The sequence below is a fragment of the Triturus cristatus genome, chromosome 12 (assembly GCF_964204655.1).
Source record: "Triturus cristatus chromosome 12, aTriCri1.1, whole genome shotgun sequence".
Taxonomy (NCBI): domain Eukaryota; kingdom Metazoa; phylum Chordata; class Amphibia; order Caudata; family Salamandridae; genus Triturus; species Triturus cristatus.
The window spans coordinates 606,462,301-606,485,958 of record NC_140595.1 but is presented as its reverse complement, the minus strand read 5'-3'; the positions used below and the strand labels follow the sequence as shown (position 1 = coordinate 606,485,958).

General features: G+C 41.3%; 1 protein-coding gene across 1 annotated transcript in view; it reads left to right on the top strand.

Moving 5' to 3' along the window:
• LOC146776371 (blastomere cadherin-like) overlaps positions 1–23,658 on the top strand; it is a 562,924-nt gene that overhangs the window by 280,408 nt on the left and 258,858 nt on the right. Inside the window, exon 9 of the mRNA XM_085639655.1 lies at positions 7,718–7,903. Within this exon, the coding sequence (XP_085495781.1) occupies positions 7,718–7,903 (186 nt within the window). The remainder of the gene's footprint in view (positions 1–7,717; positions 7,904–23,658) is intronic.

The following is a 23,658-nucleotide window of genomic DNA, read 5'->3' as shown; positions in this document are numbered from 1 at the left end:
GATGCAGTCACTAAGCTTTCACTCCGTCTTATTTATGTCCCTGTTTTTGTTGATTATTGCAGAGTAGACACAATCATCCTTACCAACACTCTACAGGCCTGACAAGTTCTCAAGTCTAGTGTTTATGCCACTCCTCTGAGGCTTCTGTAGTGTGTAACGTTCCTGAGCACAGGTTATCGCCCAGTAGGCTTTAGAGTATTTTGCTGTGTTGAGACATGCAATGAGATTAATAGGTGGGACCTCTAGACCACAAGGAGCTGAGAGATTAATGTATTTTGGTAAATGGAAGGCGATGCACTTAAAATTGGTATAATCTTGTGTGAGACTATTTGTATATAGACTAGGTCTATTTAAGAGGTGTATATTGAGTTTGTCCAAATCAATAGGTTGTCTGTAGGTACGGAGCATTTCTTGAAAGTAACTGGCTTCAAGTCTTGCGTTTGTGAAGGCCATCAGCTTTTTGATACTTTTAGCTTTGTTGTCTGGTTTGGGGGATACCGGAGATATTGCATTATCGTTCCCCCCATACTGACTCGTTAAAAAGAGCTAGTGGATGGGTGATTGTGATGCAGGTATGATGTCAGTGCGTTGGTGTGCTGCTGCATTTAAGTTGGTCCTGAGCACCTGTTGTCTAATTTCCATATTGTCAACTAAGGGGGCTCTTTTCTAGCCTAGTATCTTCAAGTGATAGTAGACATCTGTTCTTCAGTGAGAGAGTGATCTGTGCTTTTTATTGCTTTGTATTTATCACAGTGAACGTTTTCAGGCAGCTTCTACTGCCTCAGCCCAATGCAGGCCTATCAGAAAAGGGAAGCAGATATTCACTGATTATCAGTTTCAGAGAAGTGCAGACTTCATCTACCTTGACATCAGCTGTTCCTCTGTACCCTCTTAAGAGTTATCTCCAGTCCAATTGTATAGTTCATGTCTGCCAGAGGCTTTAAACGATTGCATGCAAGCACTGCATTTGTCAATGTTTCTTTGTAGCAGTTTCTCTTCTGGCTGGTGGTGTCTCATGGGCATTGTAAATCGTAATATCCAACGTATGCCAAAATGGCCTGATCTTGGTGCATTTCCTGGTTCCTTCTTATCTGCCAGTAGCAGCCACTTTCCGAGGTCTTGGCCCCACCACACAGATGCAGTAGCTGCAGTGCACATAGGAGTGGTTTGCTTTTCTTTTTTAGCCTAAGAAGGATGATGCCACATCTACTGTGTGTTAGCTCTGTTTTATGCAAGCAAATGAAGACAGTCCTTCCTTTCAGTTAGTCCCCATAGGTTGTAAAGTATTTGTAGTCATCTGTTAATGCTATGTTAATGTAAGCTTATGTATTATGTGTCTTATTAGAATGTTATACTGCTGCTTAGTTACTATAGAATGTTACATTGCACTCTTGAGATGGTGTCGGTTGGAGTTGGCTGCTTCCAAGCCTTCTCTCCATGTAACCAGTAACCAGTAATAAACTTATCAAGACATCATTTGCATCCTGATTGATTACTACATTTATCTGGCGACGATTTTGGTTACATGGATTATCCAGCGTTTAGAGCACCGTCTAACTTTGGTCTCATCTATCATCAAGATTCAAATATTCAGCTGTCATCATTACTTGTTCTACAAGGAAGGTAAATGAAGCACATCATCTCGTGACTGGCTCAACTGGACATATTTATGCTGCCTCATTCCTAAATTTGATGGAGGATTCTGCTCCCCTGAATCTCTACAAGCAAGCCATCCTAAAACCATCACGGTAGGACGTTTTTACTTCACCCTTATTACACCTTGGAGACTCTCAAGCCAGCGCTTGCGCTTTGCTATGACTATTGTTGCGCTCCTCAATGCTGGTTTCGCACTGTATTAATTTTTTTTGTCTGAACATTCATAAGTTGATCTACGCATTTTTCAAAACTAACACAGTGCTTAAATTCCTACCGGACTATTACGTGACGCGTGAAGACATCTCGCGCTTACAGCGTTCCTCACTCCATAGAACACAGGAGTCATTCTTCGTGATTCCTGTGAAGGACGTCTACACGTATTGACGCGCTCACGTCACATTTGTACTGCGCATGTGCTTCCTTGTTTCTTCTGCCTTGGAGCTTCCGCGTTCATGGTTGCTTAGCAACCGAACGAACGTGATTAGTGCGCACGTATCTAAAGGCTACAACGCTGATGCGCACAGCTTCTGTTAAATATATCCAGTCGAATCGAGAGATAACTTCATTACTGCGCACCTCTACAATTACTGATGAGCACAGCTTATTTTTCAGTGACTTTATTCTTGTGATTTACATTATTTATCAAAGATACAGCCACAACGTTATCTACTCAGTGTGATTTCACGGTGACACACTCACCTCTTTCATACAGCAGTGTATATTACGGTGATATACACATCACATTATTTTTTTGTTGTTGTTTCAATCCTTTGCTTATAGGTGCATCCTACGGTGACTCACACACCTCAATTTTTTTCTTATCCTAATGTGCACCACGGTGATGTGCACACCTCTCAAATTTTTATGAACTAAAACATTTTTAATCTGCAAACATTGTGTCATTTACTTTCTGTTTGGTCTCACTTCAACATTCTATTGACTGTATAACTTTTTACCGATACCATGTGTACTCTTCAGTCTGTTAAACCACCTCCTGCATTTTTAGACTCTCCTGGAGAACCACCTATCAGATGGGAAGTCTGGCATGACGCTTTCAAAATTTATTTAGGTGCTATAGGCGCATCTAGATTTAGTGCAGATAGAAATAAATATCTATTACTCCATTCGCTTGGTTTTGAAGGAAGATCTGTCTTCAAACATTTACCTGACTTACCACAAGACATTGGTTTACCTAATGATGAATACAGAGAAACGGTTCTTAAACTCAAACTCCGATTTGACAAGCAACCGAGTCTCATGGTTCTTAGACATTCTTTCTTCAAGAGGAAACAGTCTGAAGCGGAAGATGTGGATTCCTACATTTCTGTTTTGCGTAGATTAGCTGCAGTATGTAAATTTGAGAACTTTACTGACCAACTCATTAGGGACCAATTTGTATGCCATTGTAGAGACAAAAATATCAGACAAAAATTACTTACCATGGGTGATCCGTCCCTTGATGAAACTATCAAATTAGCCAAAAGTATAGAAATTTCTATGGTTTCTTTGAAAGAATTAGAAGATAAAATAGTGGAACCTGTTAATGCCATTAATCTTAATGCATCTTGGAAATCTTCAAAAAATATATTTAAAAACAGTGTTAGTAATGCCAGTAAGTCATCCAAACTTAACACTACTAACAATGCAGAATCCACAGTATGTATAAGATGTGGGAACCCACCTCATACTAAAGGTTCACGATGTCCTGCTTCCAGTGTCACTTGCAATTACTGCAAAAAAATAGGTCATTTCGCAAAAGTTTGTCTCAAGCTCAAAAGTCAAAAGAAAAACATGGAGAAGTCTGCTGTATGTTTAGTTGAGTCTGAATCTTCCTCCGACTCTGAGATTGTTTCTGTTGTCTCTGAACACACCACTTACAATGTTGTCGAAGGTAACCCCAAAGGCTGTGTTGACCCCATTGTTGATATTTGCGTTGGCACCAAATGTCTAAAACTCTTAGTGGACTCTGGGGCTAAGATAACCATGATTACCAAGAAATTGTTCGATGAAACTTGGGAGGGTACGCAACCTCTTCTTCCTCCTGATCGAACACCTATGTCTTATGAAGGTCGAAAGATCGATCTATTAGGTTTTTTTGAAGAAGAGATGTGTTTTGAAGGAAGGAGGATAAAAGGGAAAATGTATGTTGCTATTAAAGGGTTAAACATCCTAGGATGGTTTCATCAAGGATTGTTTGGGATGATTCTTAGGCCCGGAACCAAAGAAAAAGTCCTTGTAGTTGGGTGTTCTGTTGAAGTTCAATCACTCAAAGATAAATTCCCTTCTGTATTTAGTTCGGACTTAGGAAAGATCCATGGTTTTAAACACAGAATCATAGTCAAAGAAGGGTCTTTACCAGTTAAACACAAGCTAAGGGGAGTACCCTATAGCATTAGGGAGGACCTAGAGAAAGAATTGACACAGTTATGTCAGAAGGGTGTGATAGAGCCAACGGAATCTTCTCTTTGGCTTTCGCCTTTTGTCGTCGCTAGGAAGAGATGTGGTCAACTCAGGGTGTGTGTTGACTTGAGATCACTCAATAAGGAAATCTGGGTTGACTCACATCCTCTTCCGAAAATTAATGACCTCTTTGCTTCCACTAAAGGTGCAAAATTCTTCACCAAACTTGACCTAGCAAGCGCATATCACCAAATTGAATTACAGCCTGACTCCCGTCATCTCACAGCATTTGTGTCTCCCCTAGGCACATTTCAATACAAACGCATGCCTTTTGGGTTGGCATCGGCCGCGTCAGTAATTCAGAGAGTTATGTCTAACATTCTTAGAGGGGTTGATGGAGTCTTAATTTTTCAAGATGATGTATTAATTTTTGCCAATGATGCTCCTTCACACGACCTTATTTTGGAAAAAGTGTTGGGTCTTTTCCAACAACATGGTGTTGTCTTAAAACTTGAGAAATGCAAATTCTTTTGTACAGAGGTAGAGTACTTAGGTCACATTCTCAGTCAAGATGGTGTTAAACCCAGACCTGGTCTTCTGGAAGCTATAACTAAAGCTTCCACTCCCACAGACAAAACAGGGGTAAAATCTCTTTTAGGCCTTTGCGAATACTACTCTAGCTTTATTCCCCATTACGCCACTATAGTACGTCCCATTAGCCATCTACTCAAAAAGGGGTCTAAATATGTTTGGAGTAAGGAATGTGAATCTGCCTTTGAAGAAGTCAAAAATTCACTAAGTAAGAGTGCTGTTCTCAAGCCGTTTGACCCGAGCTTACCTTGTTGTCTAACAGTTGATGTTAGTCAGGTGGGGTTGGGCGCTACCTTGACACAATTTGAGGAGGGTAGTGAAAAAACTATTGGTTTTGCATCCAGGGTTTTGAGATCACCTGAATTACAGTACTCTGTTATCGAAAAGGAACTCTTAGCTTGCTCATGGGCTATCGAAAAGTTTTGCCCATATGTGTGGGGAAATCGCTTTCTACTTCAGACCGACCACAAGCCTCTTGTCAATATCTTGGGTGGAGGTTTAAGTAAGTGTTGTACTCCCAGAATTATGAGGATGGTTACCAAGTTACTACAGTATCAATTTGACATCAGACACATCTCTGGGGGTAAGAATGGGAGAGCAGATTTTCTTTCAGGTTTTCCTCCCACATCTCTCCAAGATGAAGATGTTTCTTTTTCTGATCTTATTGAGGAGGATTGTGAAGATTGCCTTGTGGCCGGTGTTGACATTCCTGAACTCAGATTTTGTTCTGAAGATGAATGGAGAGATGCATTCTCTGATGATTGTGTCCTCCAAGATGTGTGTAATCTGGTTAGAAATGGGTGGCCGAGAGAAAAGGTTCTTCCCCTTGCATTACAACCTTTCTCTAAGATTGAGGATGAAATATCTTTAGAAGATGGTATCTTATTACGTCATCACAAACTCATTCCTCCACATTTGTTTAGGAGAAGTATAATACTTAGAACTCATGAAGGGCATTTAGGTTCCTATCACCAAACATCGCATTCGTGACACTTATTGGTGGCCAGGTATGGATTCGGAAATTGATGATTTTGTTTTGAATTGTTGTATTTGCAGTACATCTGACAAATCTCTTAAGACCTCTGTCCCTCCTCTCATGCCTGTAGAATGCCCGGATCGTCCTTGGGTCAAATTAGGTGTTGATGTCATGGGACCTTATTCGACTCTCAATGGTAACTCAAGATTTATCCTAGTTATGATTGATTATGCTTCAAAATGGCCTGAGTACAAACTTGTTAGGGAAGCTGACACCAAGAGTATCATTCATGTCTTGAGGGAGGTTTGGTCTAGAGAGGGGTCCCCTGAAGTTCTTGTTTCAGATAATGGGAAACAGTTTGTAGGGAAAGAGTTTGAATCCTTTCTGTCTGTTTCTGGTGTAAAACATTTGAAAAGTTCCCTCTTATCATCCTCAAGGGAATGGCCTTGTTGAAAGGATGAATCGAGTTGTTGGAGACTGTGTGAAATGGGCTAAGACCAACAACCAAGATGCTCTCAAATCCCTAGAAAGCATGATATGGTTCTATAGGACCACTCCCCATTCTTCCACCAAGGTTTCTCCTTTTGAGTTAATGAGGGGTAGGAAGCCCATTACATCCTTTCGTCCAGGGTGGATGTCCAAGTGGATTGATGTAGAATCAGATGTGCGGAAATTGATGTCCTTGGCTAAAGATAATGCCGCTGTCACTCAAGCCACACAAAAAAAAGGTTTTGGTGCTAAGAAAGGGTCGAGGATTTCTATTCTTAAAACAGGTGATTTGGTTAGAATCAGGAAGTCTGTGTATAGTAACAAAGGTGAGAGCAAATTTGGACCTCCTGTCAAGGTTATTAAAATTATGGGGAATGCCATTCAGGTTGAAGGAGGATTTTGGTGGCACTTGTGCAAGGTTGCTAAAGTCATTCGTTCTATTGGACAAGTTCCTTCCAATAAGAATGTTGGTCCTTCTCATGGCACTGATACTCTATCAGATTGTGTCAGGAAGAGTTCACGTAGAGTGATTAAACCTGCTAGATTTAGACAATGATCTTCCATTTTGTTATACTGTTTTTTTAATTGTTTTTCTTTGTTTTTAGGTGTTATTTTATTATTGGTTTTTTTTGTGTTTCCTTTGCTTTATTTTATTAGTAGAAAGAGAGGTAATGTAGTGATCTGTTAATGCTATGTTAATGTAAGCTTATGTATTATGTGTCTTATTAATGTTATACTGCTGCTTAGTTACTATAGAATGTTACATTGCACTCTTGAGATGGTGTCGGTTGGAGTTGGCTGCTTCCAAGCCTTCTCCTCCCCATGTAACCAGTAATAAACTTCTCAAGACATAATTTGCATCCTGATTGATTACTACAGTATTGTATAAATTTGTAATCTCTAATTTTCTAGATGTGATAGTTCCATCAAAAAGCGGTAGTAGCCGTTCCCTACGCTGTCTCAGGTACTCGTAGTCTTCGGTTCATGGGGGTACTAACAAGAATCAAAAGTAAGCGGAACTATTGTACTCATATTTATTACTTACTTTAGCTTCTACAATCTGTTCTCCACTGGTCACTCCCGAGCAAATAGGAGGTTGTTGATAGGGATCGACTCTGTGAAGATATCTTGCTGGGTGGGGGAGTCATAACGCTAATCCTAATGAAACAACGTCCATGTATAGCAGCCTTTATATATACTTCACATTTTAAATATTTGTATTTACAACAGGCCACTTATTGAGGGTGAATACTGTGGTCCAGTTAACACATTTATCATGTATTTGTTTTCTAGAAACACAACCTATTTTAATGCTCCGCCAGACTTAGCTCTGCAATGGGGCCTTTTCATAAATGTAACCTCTCATGCTCAGGTTCTACTCTTTAATGACCATTCTCTAACACTGTGTGATATCAGCGTGGTTTGACAATTTTTTCTGAAAACATTTTGTATTGCTCGTCGGTGATAAATACTGCAGAACTGCATGGGGGTCTGCTTCTGAAATCTGTCTATGCAGCAAGGGTCTTAGGCTTTGCCTGATTCCCATGTGCAATGGTAGGATATTTGCTAAACATTTAATGATCTGTTAAACCATGTTTTTTGCAGTACACAGTGATTGTTCCAGAGAATGAACAGGGGCATGAGGTTCAGAGGCTCACAGTGAGTGACAGCGATGAAACCAACATTGAAACATCAAACGCAGTCTATAAAATAGTAGAAGGAAATGAGAATGGATTCTTTGAAGTCACAACTGACCCAGCAACCAACGATGGAATCTTGACAACGTCAAAGGTATTGCTTGTAGAAAAGCAGAAACAGCTGTGATTGTTACAGAGAATGTGGCTTAATTTGTGGACCTTCCAGTTGGTAATAGCTTCAGGTTCTTTTAAGCAAATCAACTACTGTACATAGTTGTGGACTGCATGTAGTGTAAAGAATAGTCTATCTGCCCACAATTATAGGATAGTTTAAGTGATATTAGCTTTGTGCCTACTGTAATTAAAGTCTGTTAAGATTAAATAGGCAAAGCATAACCTGTCTGCAGTTGATGTCTTTTATGTGCAAACATGCTTAGCTCCTTTTGTTATTTGACATTTTCAACCAAGCTCTAGGTGAGCACTCAGATCTGCGATGAGACATACAAAATTGGCCTCCTACCCAACAGTTGTGGTTTGAAGTCAGTTAAGTTTTAACCATAGCTTTATATTGGATGATATGCAATTGGGGTTATTATGGGGCACATTTTTAGCAAAACTAATACCAAGGAGGTGTGACTTATGTGGACCCCCCAAAGTTTTCCTACCCAGAATACCCTGCAAACCTGAAATGTTGCTGAAAAAATCTAATTTTTCTCAAATTTCTGTGTGGAAAAGTTGTGGGATCACCGGGCTGACACAAGTTTCCTTCCACCCAGCGTTCCCCCAAGTCTCCTGATAAAAATGGTACCTCACTTGTGTGGGTGGCCAAGTACCTGCGAAAGGCTGTAAAATGTAACTGTATTTTGGCTTAATTTCTGGGTCCCCTCCATGGGAATCAATAAATCCTGGGTACCTTTAAAATCCCCATGATGTTAGAAGAAAAGGACGCAAATTTGGCATGGAAACTTTATGTGGTCAAAAAGTTACAGGTGCCTAAGCGTGAACTACCCCAAATAGCCAAATAAAGGCTTAGCACGGGGGAAAGGCCTAGCAGCGAAGGAGTTAATAGCCTACCACCTGCTGGAGAAATCCGATTGCTTGCGATGTCAGACTAGACTAAAAATGGGACTTTTCAGGCCTTGTGGAGTCTGTGGTAAAAAGAGCCTGCATTATGAAGACCAGCATAAGAACTGTATATACTGTCTGTACCCATCTCACAAGGTAAAGGATTGTAAAATATGCCGTACATTTTCCTCCAAGACCTTAAAAGACAGAGGGGGGAGATTGTTATTATGGCTTCAAAAGCTAAAAGGCAAAGACAGTCCGGTTTCTGCTGAAGATAGTGAGCATTCTTCTACATATGCTAGGGAGAGAAGGGAGAGAGGTCAGAAGGTTAACTGCCTTAAGAACCTCAGAAAAAGGCTTTGAAAAAGACCCTCCATGGGTCTTCAGACGAACAAAGTCCATCTGAAAGATGCTCTCATAATCATAAGAAACATGAATTTTTCTCGGAAGACTCAAAAATGTCAAACTCTAAACCCACTGCATCATCTACTGTGGTAGTGTTGAAATTCAAAAACCTTCTTCAGTGCTGACGACGGAGAAATCATAGACGAGCACATCGTCTCGTTGCCAGTGAGAGCCATAATTACCATCAGTTTGCCGACAACAACAGCCACATCATCAACAGAAATGAGATGCCATCAATGGTAGAAATGGTGACTATGATGATAAGTGTAACGTTGTCGATGAAGAAACCAGCAGTATCATCGACAACAAAACCTATGAGGATGACATCGTTGAAGACACTGTCAACAAGAGAAAAAAAGAGGGGTAGAAATGGGAAAACTCTCTATTTTGTTAATTCCAAAACATATATCTCCAAGTAAAGTATCATCACTACTCCCTAGTCATCGCTTTGATGAGGATGTCTGACGATGATTGGCCGTTTGGTGTAGCACATAGTTTATCAGAACTACACATCATATACCAACAAGATGATGAGGAAGGAGATGATCACTATTGAGAGGAATATAACTCTTCTCAACCATAGGTACAAGGAGTACAATATGCGGATGAGTAGTTGGCGACGCACTAAAAATGCTGGATCTGAATGAATCTTGCTTCCTAATCATCCTAGACCTCTCCTCAGCTTTTGATATGATCAAACACGACAGCCTCCATGACTTACTTGAACGCAGGATGGGGTTATCAGCAGTGTTTCCTGGAGGGTGCGCGCCTGCGCGCGCGCACCAGTGCTATCACAAGCACACAGTGTTTCCTGTGAAGCGCACACACTTCACTGTACATTGCATCACACAGAGACTGTTTTGCGCCGCAGCTTTAAAAACGCGAGCAGCACGAAAAAACGTTTGTTTGCTTTTTGTGGGATATGACAAAGTAGTAGTGGCAGCGATCCTGGACAGAGGGTCACAACACTGAACGCTGCAAGTGGCTCCGGTACATGCCACTGGCTGCATTCTATTCAGTAAGTGGAGCGTGGCTGTGGGGCTTGTGAAACAAAATATTGCATTGTCTTGTAAATATGTTAGTGATCATGAAAGTGCGCGTCATGCTTTGAGACAGCACTGCTGTCTCACTTTCATGAACCCGGATATATTTAAAAAGTCACTCAATAGCAGCGCTGTCTCGAAGCATGATGCGCTTTTACAATCCCTACATATATTAAAAAGGCCACATAAACTCCATTGCTCCGCGTTTGACTTGCAGAGCAGGTCTTTTTTTTTTTTTAATTAAAAAGCTTTCTACTCGTGGCATGATTTACGAGTGGGCTTCCATTGTTCCACTCACTGCTTCTGGCGAGATAAAAATCACTCAGCAAATGTTCATGAAAAGGTTGTATTGGCAATTTGGAATGTTAAATGTACCAATAGGCTGTAATCCCCTTGGAAGTTTAGATATGCTGATGTAGAACATTGTAGCCCACTTTGTCCATTTCATGACGTGAAAGCATGGGGAGTTCAGAAACCTGTGGAGGGGTAGATGTTATATCTGACCTGCTGGTGACAATAGGAGCAGTTCATAAATTTCAATCTTGCTAATATAGCAGAGGGAGCTATGACTGACATGTGGCACTTACACCTTGCAACCCTCACTGTGTTATGAATGTATGTCATTACATCGCATAGTAATACCACGCATGCCATTACAACGCGGGTATTACTACGCAATGTCAATGACATCGCATGCCATTACATCGAAAACTATTACCACGAATATTCCTTTACCTTGCATGCCATTACAACGCAAAGGAATGCGTGGTAAAGCTATATTCGTGGTTAGTTTGCAAGGTAAGTGACTACCCTACCCCTACACAACCCTTCCCCGCCCCAGTCCTCTCCCTACAATTATATTACACTACACAACCCTCCAACACTACACAATCACTACCCTAAACCGTAAAACACTACACAAACACTACTACTCTACCCTAAACCCTAAAAAACTACACTATCCTTTACCCTAAACCTTACAACACCACACTACACAAACACTACACTACCCTAAACCCTAAAACACTACACTACACAAACACTACTACTCTACCCTAAACCCTAAAAAACGACACTAGCCTAAACCCAAAAAAACACTACACTACACAAACACTACTACACTACCCTAAACCCTAAAGCACTAAATCACCACACTACACAAACTCTACAACACTACCCTAAATCACTACAACACTACCTTAAACCCTAATACACTACATTACACTACAAAAAATACACTAAAACATTAAAAAAAACACACAGAACACTACTTTTACACTACCCTAAACCCGAACAATTAACTCCCACCCCAAGCGCAAACCCCCTTACCTCTCTCCTCTCCAGCATCGCCGTGGGATCCTGCTTCCTCCTTCCTGCTTGCTTCACGTCGTTCTGAGGAAACAGCCTGAGTTCCCTCACAACGACTTGGATAGCCGCCACATTACATCGCATGTGTTGTAAAAGCGCATGCGATGTAATGGTATGCGTGGTTTTACCACGCATTGTAACATCGCATGCGTTGTAACGCATGCGATGTAATAGCAATGCGTGGTAAAACCCGCGTTGTAATGGCTGTTCCCCCTGTGTTATGTAACACATCCTTTATAGCGATGTACACACACATGATTTATTGTCAATGTATAATCTGGACGTGTGATGTAGGGCGTTCTGATACCCTGCATTGGGATGAGTAGTGGCACTTTTTATCTCAATGCAGGATGTCAAAGCACCTTATATCACACGTACACTAATATTTTAAATACCATTATTTTACTTTTTCTTTTATAGCCCTTTACCACTACTGTAGTGCTAAAGCGCTATAAAAGAAATACAACAAAATAGTGGCATTTAAATAGTAATTTGTGTAAATACCAGGGAGACCAACACTTTTGACATTCTTACATTCTCTGGAATTGAAGACGGAATAAACAAGGAAAATGCCATCTCGGAGGCCTCTTGGAAATACTGGGTTGCACTTAGTTCATCAGCAGGAGTTATCTTTACAGTACTGTTTTTGTTAATGTCAAGATCAACATTTGAACAAAATGTGGTTGTTAAATATCTCTCATTGCCAATTATCATTATTTCTCATCATATTTATTCAGTATTTTAGTGTTTACAATTGGTATTCATGGAGTTGTATGTTATTACAGCACACGTTTTATTCATTAATGGGTATGATGTGCACGGCGTATCTGAATGTTTCTTTGCTTTTTTCATGATTTGGATTGGTCTTTTTTATGTTTTGTATAGACTTTATAGTCACGTATTTTACGTAAACTGCATGGTTTGAATTAATTAGCGTCACTTGAGGTGTTTAAAATTGGTAATCAATGACCAGTTTATTTTGTGCACAATTGAGTTGGTTCAACGGTTGTTAAATTAAGCTGTCATAATTGGTTTATGCACATGGTTCGGTTTAACACGGGGTACATTTTATTCTGTTCACAGCATAAAAGCACGAACATTTCAGTGTTGAATTTCTTTCATTTAGTTTATTTTTAAAACAAGTTATGGGTTTTAGAACGAGCAGAGACTTTGAAAGCGTAATTGGTTGCAGTATGTTTTCAATATATTCACTTTAAGGAACCCAAATTTTACTTCTATGATCTCCCAAACAACTCTTTCTGAATTCATCCCTCATGTATCGCAAACCTCATTTTACTACTGTGATTTCCCTAATGCCTTTCTAGAGACTAGTCCTACCTCCATCTTTCCTTTTACACATCACAATCCTCATCTTACTGCTATGATCTCCTAAATAAGACTTTCCAGACTCTTCCCTCTTCCATCCCTCCATTATCCTATTCAATCCAACTAACAGACTAACATGTCCAGCACTCAAATTAACATATATTTCCCGATTTTCTTATACTAACTCACCAGAAATCCTTTTTGGGTTCAGGAGTAGCGTGCTACTTGCCGAAAAGTGCTTTGACGCCTCATCAGGGTAGTGAGCACTATATATATATATATATGTATAAAAATATATATACATGTGTGTATATATATATATATATATATATATATATATATATATATATATATATATATATATATATACTGCTAGATCTCTCCTTCTCGCATTCACCATCCATTAGATTATATATATATATATATATTATCTACTGGCGGTCCGCTCAGCTCCTACCCTGAAAGTCTTGGGGTGATTCGTCAAGCGGGGGCCGAGAAAAAAGGGGGGTCCCAAAACGCGTTTTCCCCATGCATTTTTCCGTAGGACCTTTAGTCGAAGGTACAGCCCGAACGGCTGAACAGAATTACTTGAAATTTGGCAGAGAGGTAGTCCTCAGGTCAGGGAAGTGCCTTTTGCAGGTCTGGTGTCAATCTGTTCAGTATTTCCTGAGAAAATAGCATTTAAAAGCATATAAATATCTATACGCGCGCACCGTGCGCGAGCGAAATTCTGATTGGTTGTTAGATGTCAGTCAACATTCGAATCGGCCGAAATCAGGAAGTGTCGGCCGCCATTTTGTCTCTCTTACTGAAAAGGAAAGGGGGAAAAAAGGGGGAAAAAAGGTGGAAAACGTGAAAAGGGGGCAGGGAAGAGAGTTCCTGACCCCCTAGCCTTTGTCAGGGGGGTCACAGAAGGACCCCCATGGTTGATATAAACATTTATTTTTTTTTCTAAAAATTGCGGGGTGCGCGCACGGTGCGCGCATGGGGCACGGTGCGCGCAGAGCACTGTGCGCCCAACGCGCGCACGGTGCCCAAAGCGCACCGTGCGCGCACCGTGCGCGCACCGTGCGCGCTCAGTGAAAAACCTTAAAAAAAATATATATATTAATAAATACATAACTTAGCATTTAAAAAGCCGTACCAATTCACTTAAAAAACCATAGGTTTCACACACGTTATAGTTAGGAATTAGCATTTAAAAAACCTTGCAAATTCACTTAAAAAACCATAGGTTTCACACAGGTTATAGTTAGGTGGACATTTCACTCGTAAAAAACCAATGAAATTCCCCCGTTATAGTTAGTTCAGATAACTATAACTTCCGCAACCGCCACTCTATCACAAGGATGATGTCATCAGTGATGTCATGAGTGATGCCACTGACCATGTCATGAGTGATGTAATATGTGACGTCATGAGCAGTGGATTGCGGGCACGCGAGTTATAGTTATCTGAACTAACTATAACGGGGGAATTTCATTGGTTTTTTACGAGTGAACTGTCCACCTAACTATAACCTATGTGAAACCTATGGTTTTTTAAGTGAATATATATATATATATATATATATATATATATATATATATATATATATATATATATATATATATATATATATATATATATATATTATCTACTGGCGGTCGCCAGTAGATAGTTATAGTTAGGACCGAGTTCCCTTAGGAAATCTGAAAATTCTATTTTGAATAACTTTGGCGCCGGTTGACTTATGTTCGTGAAATTTTCAAAACTAATGGGGCGCTCCGCTCAGCTCCTACCCTGAAAGTCTCGGGGTGATTCGTCAAGCGGGGGCTGAGAAAAAAGGGGGGTCCCAAAACGCGTTTTCCCCATGCATTTTCCCATAGGACCTTTAGTCGAAGGTACAGCCCGAACGGCTGAACAGAATTACTTGAAATTTGGCAAAGAGGTAGTCCTCAGGTCAGGCATGTGCCTTTTGCATATATGGTGTAAATCCGTTCAGTAGTTCCTGAGAAAATCAAAAGTAAAATCATATACATATCTGGGCGGAGCCTAACCACACATCTCATTGTGAGATCTGATTGGCTGTCAGCACTTCATCCAAGAAGTGTTGGCAGCCATCTTGGGACCAATATACATGATAGCACCTCATTAAAAAGCATTGCAGTTAATAGAAGGTTTTAAGACTTTAGTTACATTATAAATCATTTGTTGATGGTACCATACTCATTTTAGGAATTGTGGTATGTTCTAAGGTGATTTTACCATGTGAAAAAGCCTTCTGCTGGGATATCATGAATCATCTTTGAGAGAAAACTATTTTCACATGCTTTTCCCACAGAGGTTTGGAAGGTGATCTATAAGCTAAACTGAGAGCATATTTTCTGTAAATTCACATTATCTTTCTCAGTCATGTGAGAATGAAGTCTGACATTCTCAGTAAAACATGTACATCCAACAAGGGCAGAGACTGTCAGTTGATTCCTTTGTGTTCTACTGCAGTTCCTAGAGTGTTCCAAAGAACAGCTAGAGCGCTAACAGTCTTACTTATGACAAAGGTATGGCACCCCTTAAGCCATCTTGATTGGAATAAAGTGGTAACATTTAAAACATTTAATTTAAAAAGGAACAACATGAGAGGGTTCATTTTGCCATAGAATGTATGATTAGTGCTGCAGAAAGAAAAATTAGGGCACATTTTGAGTGACTTCTCAAATCCTCTTCTATTTCATTAAAGAATTCTGACATGCAGACTGAAACATGCACTTTCAATACCAGCAGCAGACTTCCCTGGTGAGCAGTAGCTTTACTACAGTGATCTACTGAGCAACTAGAGTGCTAACATTCTGAATTTATGGCAAATGTGTGACACATCTGAATGCCTTCTTCATTGAATCAAAGTAAAAAACTGACAGTATGCCTACTGAGGAGACTGCAGTAAATGAGGAAATTAGGAAACTTCATAACAAGTCTCCCAAGATGGCCACCAGAGACAAAAGAGCCCAAATGTAGCACAAATATCACCGAGATGTAGCCCAAGTATAGCCCAATGACAGAAATCCCAGAGTGTTTTAAAGAACAACTAGAGCGCTAACAGTCTTACTTATGACAAAGGTATGGCACACCTGAAGCCATCTTGATTGGAATAAAGTGGTAACATTTAAAACATTTAATTTGGAAAAGGAACAAAATGAGGGGGTTCATTTTGCCATAGAAATTATGATTAGTGCTGCAGAAAGAAAACTTAGGGCACATTTTGACTTCTCAAATCCTCTTCTATTTCATTAAAAAGTTCTGACATGCAGACTGAAACATGCACTTTGAATACCAGCAGCAGACTTCCCTGGTGAGCAGTAGCTTTGCTACAGTGATCTAATGAGGAACAAGAGTGCTACCATTCAGAATTTATGGCAAATGTGTCACATCTGAATGCCTTCTTGATGGAACCAAAGTAAACAAGCATTGAAAATGCAATAGGTCTTGCCCTCGTTTAAGTTAAAGCAATTCTGTTTGCAATTAGGTGGCTTTTTAGCTTTGCTTTTATTAGTGTTTTTCAAAATTTCATGTACATAACATGCATATATGTATATGTAGGCATGCATTTATATTTGTATTTATATAGATATGCAGATTCTATATATGTTTATATATGTATATATATATATATATATATATATATATATATATATATATATATATATTCACTTAAAAAACCATAGGTTTCACACATGTTATAGTTAGCTGTACATTTCACTCGTAAAAAACCAATGAAATTCCACGTTATAGTTAGATCAGGTAACTATAACTTGCGCGCCCACAATAAACTGCTGATGACGTCACATATTACATCACTCATGACATGGTCAGTGACATAACTCATCACATCAATGATGACATCTGAAATGACACATTGTGGATTGCGGTCGCGCAAGTTATAGTTACCTGATCTAACTATAACGTGGAATTTCATTGGTTTTTTACGAGTGAAATGTACAGCTAACTATAACATGTGTGAAACCTATGGTTTTTTAAGTGAATTTGCAAGGTTTTTTAAATGCTAATTCCTAACTATAACGTGTGTGAAACCTATGTTTTTTTCAGTGAATTTGTACGGTTTTTTAATAGATATGCAGATTATATATATGTTTATATATGTATGTATATATATATATATATATATATATACACACATACATATATATAAATGCATATGCATATATGTGCATATGTGTACGTGTAGAGAGAGGTAGAGGTGTAGAGGTAGAGACGTAGAGGTGTAGAGGTAGAGAGGTAGAGAGAGAGGTAGAGAAAGGTAGAGAGGTAGAGAGTAGAGGATGAGTAATAGAGAGTAGGGAGAGAGTAGTAGAGAGAGTAGCAGAGAGTGAGTAGGAGAGAGTAGTAGAGTGAGTAGTAGAGAGTAGTAGAGAGTGAGAAGTAGAGAGTAGTAGAGAGTGAGTAGTAGAGAGTAGTAGAGAGTGAGTAGTAGAGAGTAGTAGAGAGTGAGTAGTAGAGAGTGAGTATTAGAGAGTGAGTATTAGAGAGTAGTAGAGAGTGAGTAGTGGAGACTGAGTAGCAGAGAGAGAGAGTAGTAGAGAATGTGTAGTAGAGAATGAGTAGTAGAGTGAGTAGTAGGGATTAGTAGGGAGAGTAGTAGAGAGTGAGTAATAGAGAGTAGTAGAGAGTGAGTAGTATAGAGTAGTAGAGAGTAGTAGAGAGAGAGTAGTAGGGCGTGAGTAGTAGAGAGAGAGTAGTAGAGAGTGAGTAGTAGAGAGTAGTAGAGAGTGAGTAGTAGAGAGTAGTACAGAGTGAGTAGTAGAGAGTGATTAGTAGAGAGTAGTGGAGTAGTAGAGAGTGAGTAGTAGAGAGTGAGTAGTAGAGAGTGAGTAGCAGAGAGTGAGTAGTAGAGAGTAGTAGTAGAGAGTAGTAGAGTACTAGAGAGTAGTAGAAAGTGAGTAGTAGAGAGTGAGTAGTAGAAAGTAGTAGCGAGTGAGTAGTAGAGAGTGAGTAGTTTAATTTAAAAGGAACACAATGAGGAGGCTCATTTTGCCATAGAAATTATGATTAGTGAGGCAAAAAGAAAAATTAGGGCACATTTTGAGTGACTTCTCAAATCCTCTTCTATTTCATAAAAAAATTCTGCCATGCAGACTGAAACATGCACTTTCAATACCAGCAGCAGACTTCCCTGGTGAGCAGTAGCTTTACTACAGTGATCTAATGAGCAACTAGAGTGCTACCATTCAGAATTTATGGAAAATGTGTGACACATCTGAATGCCTTCTTGATGGAATCAAAGTAAACAAGTATTGAAAATGCAATAGGTCTCGCGCTCGTTTAAGTTAAAGCAATTCTGTTTGTAATTAGGTGGCTTTTTAGCTTTGCTTGTATTAGAGTTTTTCAAACTTTCATATACATACCATGCATATGTATGCATATATGTATATGTATATGTTTGCATGAATTTATATTTATATAGATATGCAGATTATATTTATATGTTTATATATGTATATATATATATATATATATACACATACATATATATAAATGCATATGCATATATATGCATATATATATGTGCATATGTGTGCATGTACAGAGAGGTAGAGAGGTAGAGGTGTATAGGTAGAGAGGTAGAGGTAGAGAGGTAGAGGTAGAGAGTAGTAGAGAGAGAGGTAGAGAGTAGAGAGCGAGTAATAGAGATTAGAGAGTGAGTAGTAGAGAGTAGTAGAGAAAGTATCAGAGAGAGAGTAGTAGAGTGAGTAGTAGAGAGTGAGTAGTAGAGTGAGTAGTAGAAAGTAGTAGAGAGTAGTAGAGAGTGAGTAGTAGAGAGTGAGTAGTAGAGAGTGAGTAGCAGAGTGAGTAGTAGAGAGTAGTAGAGAGAGAGTAGTAGAGAGAGAGTAGTAGAGAGTGAGTAGTAGAGAGTAGTAGAGAGTAGTAGAGAGTGAGTAGTAGAGAGTGGTAGAGAGAGCAGTAGAGAGTGAGTAGTAGAGAGTGAGTAGTAGAGAGTGAGTAGTAGAGAGTGAGTAGTAGAGAGAGAGTAGTAGAGAGAGAGTAGTAGAGAGAGAGTAGTAGAGCGTGAGTAGTAGAGAGTGAGTAGTAGAGAGTGAGTAGTAGAGAGTAGTGGAGTAGTAGAGAGTGAGTAGTAGAGAGTAGTAGAGAGTGAGTATTAGAGTGAGTACTAGAGAGTAGTAGAGAGCGAGTAGCAGAGAACAAGTAGTAGAGAGTGTGTAGTAGAGAGTGAGTAGTAGAGAGTGAGTAGTAGAGAGTGAGAAGTAGAGAGAGTAGTATCCTGCCGATTTGAGCGGCGGGACAGACGCACTGGTACGGCGACCATCTTAGGTGAGGCAGGCCTGCTAGTCGGCGGACTAGGCTTGCTGCCTCACGGGCGGGAAGTATAAAGTGAGATGGGGATGGCTCCGCGCAGCGGACGCGTACAGCGGATGCGCCTTTCCCGCGCCAAAGGAGCGCCTAAGGAAAGCCCATCTGCGCCCGTCAGCGTCCCGGATGCGAACGGATGTGGACAGGTCGGGGACCCAGAGATACTGTGCCATGGGGGAATCAAAGGTTACTCCGCCATACAGCTATTAGCCTTAAGACCGCGTATAAATAGAGGCTGCAGTATCCATGACCTCTCTTTTCGGGGTAAATATCCTTGCACTGGTTGTGGGTGGTCATTAAAGGATGGGCGGACGGAGACAGACCTCGCAAAGCCTGGGCATCACGTAACTTCATCAACGGGGCGGACTCCAGCTGAACGTTTATTCAGCTGTGCCCTTTTGAACACTCGGTCTGCGAGCGAACATGCTCAGGATCTGTTTAACTTTCTTTCTGATTTTAATCCCGCCTGCCTTTTTCTGACGGAAACTTGGCTTGGCGAAGCATCAGGCCCAGATGTAGCAAATGCCCTGCCCTCTAATTACTTTATGCTAAGGAAAGACCGGCGCATAGGTAAAGGAGGGGGAGTGGCCCTGGTGATAGACAGACTCTTTGAGTGTTCCATCATACCCACTGAAGACATTCTTGGGGTAGAAGCATTGGGTTTTTGTCTAACACTTTCACCCTTGCGCGGGTTTGTTGGTATACAGACCCCCAGGTCCTATTGGATGGTTTAACGAGGAGTTGGACGCAGTGATCTCGGCAATGAGTGTTCAACTTAAGCACTTCATTCTCCTGGGCGACTTTAATGTTCACTTTGATAGTGCGGATGCTGCAGATACCATTAAAATTTTAGACATTACCACTCCTCTGGGCCTGTCACCCTACGTAGTGTCGCCTACTCACAACAAAGGGCATACATTGGATCAGATTTTCTCTACCTCACCTGTTACAGTTGCGCCCCCCTTTCCAGTGTTATGGTCCGACCACCTACTGGTGACCTTTAATATCCAGTCCAAAACCACTGTGACTATTAGAGGTAACGGGTGCCAACCCCGGATGTCGCGTGCCTTCCATCGAGTAACACCGGAAATGATTGATTAGTATCGGCTAACTCACCCCTGCTCGCTTACAGGTGACTTAGAAGAGGACCTAGCCCGCTTTCAAGCATGGCTCGTGCAGTGTTTGGGGGACTTGGCCCCGCCTAGGCGGTCTTATATGAAATCTACGCGAGCGTCTGCCCCATGGTTCACGCCTGTGCTTAATACCAGCAGAAGGCTCTGTAAGAAGGCCGAAAGAGCATGGCGAGCAAACTATCTTGATCCTTTGAGGGAGGCCTATAGGTGTTGCACCAAGGCCTATCATAAGGAAATCTATCTGGCCAAGAAAGCCTACTTTGCTCAAAGGATTGAGGAGGCCGCCAACACCAGCAAAGAAATCTTCTTGATTGTGAAAGAATTCACATCACCAGCCTCCGTCACTCCTAAGTGCTCTTTTTCGGAACCTTGGGTTTTGCAATTAGCCAGCTTTTTTGCCAATAAGATCAAAAGCATCCAGGCAACTTTTCCATCTTTTGCGTTGGGGGGAATGTCTTGTCTTGAAACCCATTCCGTTGTGTCTGACCCGGGACAGCTCAGTTTGACGAGTTTTCCTCCTATTGAGCCTCAAGTCTCACTGGAATTTCTCTCTAAAATGAGATCTGGCTCTCCGCTGGACCCCTGTCGCGCTAAGTTTCTAGCCAAAGTGGCTCATGCTATTAACCCTATGGTCAACCCAATTTTAAATTGCTCATTGGAAACAGGGATAGTGCCGCTTGCCTGGAAACAGGCGATGGTCCTTCCTCTTCTGAAGAAACCTTCTCTGGACCCTGCCATCCATGCTAACTACCGGCCTATCTCTTTGCTCCCTGCCCTGGCTAAGGTGGCAGAAAAGCATGTACAGTCCGTTCTCTCACATTTTGTTGAGTACCACGGTGTCTTGCATTAAACCCAATCCGGTTTCCGCGCGAATATGAGCACGGAAACGGCACTGTTGGAGGTGGTTGAGGCCATTAAGGAAGTTTAGGACTCCAGGGGGAAGGCACTGCTGGTGTTGCTTGATCTCTCGGCGGCGTTTGACACCGTTCCACATGATCGCCTATTGGCGAGACTTGCGGAGATTGGTGTTGGGGGAACGGTATTCAGATGGTTTAAGTCCTTTCTTGCCAATCGTCAACAGACAGTCTGGGCTCCTCCGTATTCGGCGGCAGTGCCGCCCCTGGAAGTGGGAGTTCCTCAAGGGTCAATATTAAGACCTACTCTCTTTAACATCTATATGTCCCCTTTGGCGGCGCTGGTTGAGTCTTTCGGCGCCCAGATTGTCTCATATGCTGATGACACCCAGCTTCTTTTCACATGTGAAAAAGACATGGACTTCAACGGAGCTCGCATTAAACCTGTTTGGGTGCGGTTTTTGCCTGGTTTCAATGCAACCAGCTTAAATGCAACTCGGATAAATCCGAAGTTCTTTTTTTCGGTTGTCCTCCAAATCCCTGTTGGATGTCCTGGTGGCCGGCGGATATGTTTCCCCCTTCCGCTGTGGCCTCAGTGGCTAAGAATCTTGGTGTTAAGATGGACAATTGTCTTACTTTTAAACCACAGATCATGAGCCTGGTTGGTCAATGCTTTGGGATTCTGAAAATGTTAAGAAAATGTCTTCCTTTCCTATCCATTGCCCATAGGAAAATTACGGTGCAGGCCATGATAGGATCTAGGCTGGACTATGCCAATATCCTTTATCTGGGTCTTCCGAAGTTCCTTCTCTCACGCTTACAGGTAGTGCAGAACTCGGCCGCTCGGACATCTTTGGCCTCGGCCATCGCTCCCATGCTACGGGACTGTTGGAGTCTCTTCGCTGGTTGCCAATTCAGAGGCGCATTGAATTCAAGGCGCTCACTATGGCATTTAAGGCCCTTTTTGGCACTGGTCCCCTCTATTTGAGGAAGAGGATCGGTTTTCATCTGCCTGCCAGAGCCTTGCGTTCTGCGTCACTGTCTCTCACCACGGTCCCGGCAATTAGGCGTGCCCGGATCGGGGGGGGGCGGTCTTTTAAATATCTTGCGCCCCGGGCCTGGAATGCCCTCCCACTGTCCTTAAGAAAGGGTGAGAGCTTAATGTCCTTCAGAAAGAAGCTCAAAACATGGCTGTTCGGCCAATAAGTCTTTTCTTCCCTGCTGGGGCTCTGCGGTTATGGGTCTGATAGCGCCGGGACACTCTGCCTGAGTAGCTGAGCGCTTAACAAAACTCCAGATAACATAACATAACAGTAGAGTAGTAGAGAGTGAGTAGTAGAGTGAGTAGTAGAGAGTAGTTGAGAGTGAGTAGTAGAGAATCAGTAGTGGAGAGTGAGCAGTAGAGAGTAGTAGAGAGTGAGTAGTAGAGAGTGAGCAGTACAGAGTGAGTAGTAGAGAGTAGTACAGAGTGAGTAGTATAGAGTAGTAGAGTGAGTAGTAGAGAGAGAGTAGTAGAGAGTGAGTAGTAGAGTAGTAGATAGTGAGTGGTAGAGAGTAGGAGAGAGTAGTAGAGTGAGTAGTAGAGAATAGTAGAGCGAGTAGTAGAGAGTAGTAGAGAGTGAGTAGTAGAGAGAGAGTAGTAGGGAGTAGTAGAGAGTGAGTAGTAGAGAGTAGTAGAGAGCGAGTAGTAGAGAGTGAGTAGTAGAGAGCTAGTAGTAGAGAGCTAGTAGTAGAGAGCGAGTAGTAGAGAGCGAGTAGTAGAGAGTGAGTAGTAGAGAGTGAGTAGTAGAGAGTGAGTAGTAGAGAGTGAATAGTAGAGAGAGAGTAGTAGAGAGTGAGTAGTAGAGAGTGAGTAGTAGAGAGTAGTAGAGTGAGCAGTAGAGAGTGAGTAGTAGAGAGTAGTAGAGAGTGAGTGCTAGAGAGCAGCAGAGAGTAGTAGAGAGTAGTAGAGAGTGAGTAGTAGAGAGTGAATAGTAGAGAGAGAGTAGTAGAGAGTGTAGTAGAGAGTGAGTAGTAGAGAGTAGTAGCGAGTGAGTAGTAGAGAGTAGTAGCGAGTGAGTAGTAGAGTAGTAGAGAGTGAGTGGTAGAGAGTAGTAGAAAGTAGTAGAGTGAGTAGTAGAGAGTGAGTAGTAGAGAGTGAGTAGTAGAGAGTGAGTAGTAGAGAGTGAGTAGTAGAGCGTGAGTAGTAGAGAGTGAGTAGTAGAGAGTGAGTAGTAGAGAGTGAGTAGTAGAGAGTAGTAGCAAGTGAGTAGTAGAGAGTGAGTAGTAGAGTAGTAGAGAGTGAGTAGTTCAGAGTGAGTAGTAGAGAGTGAGTAGTAGAGAGAGAGTAGTAGAGAGTGAGTAGTAGAGAGT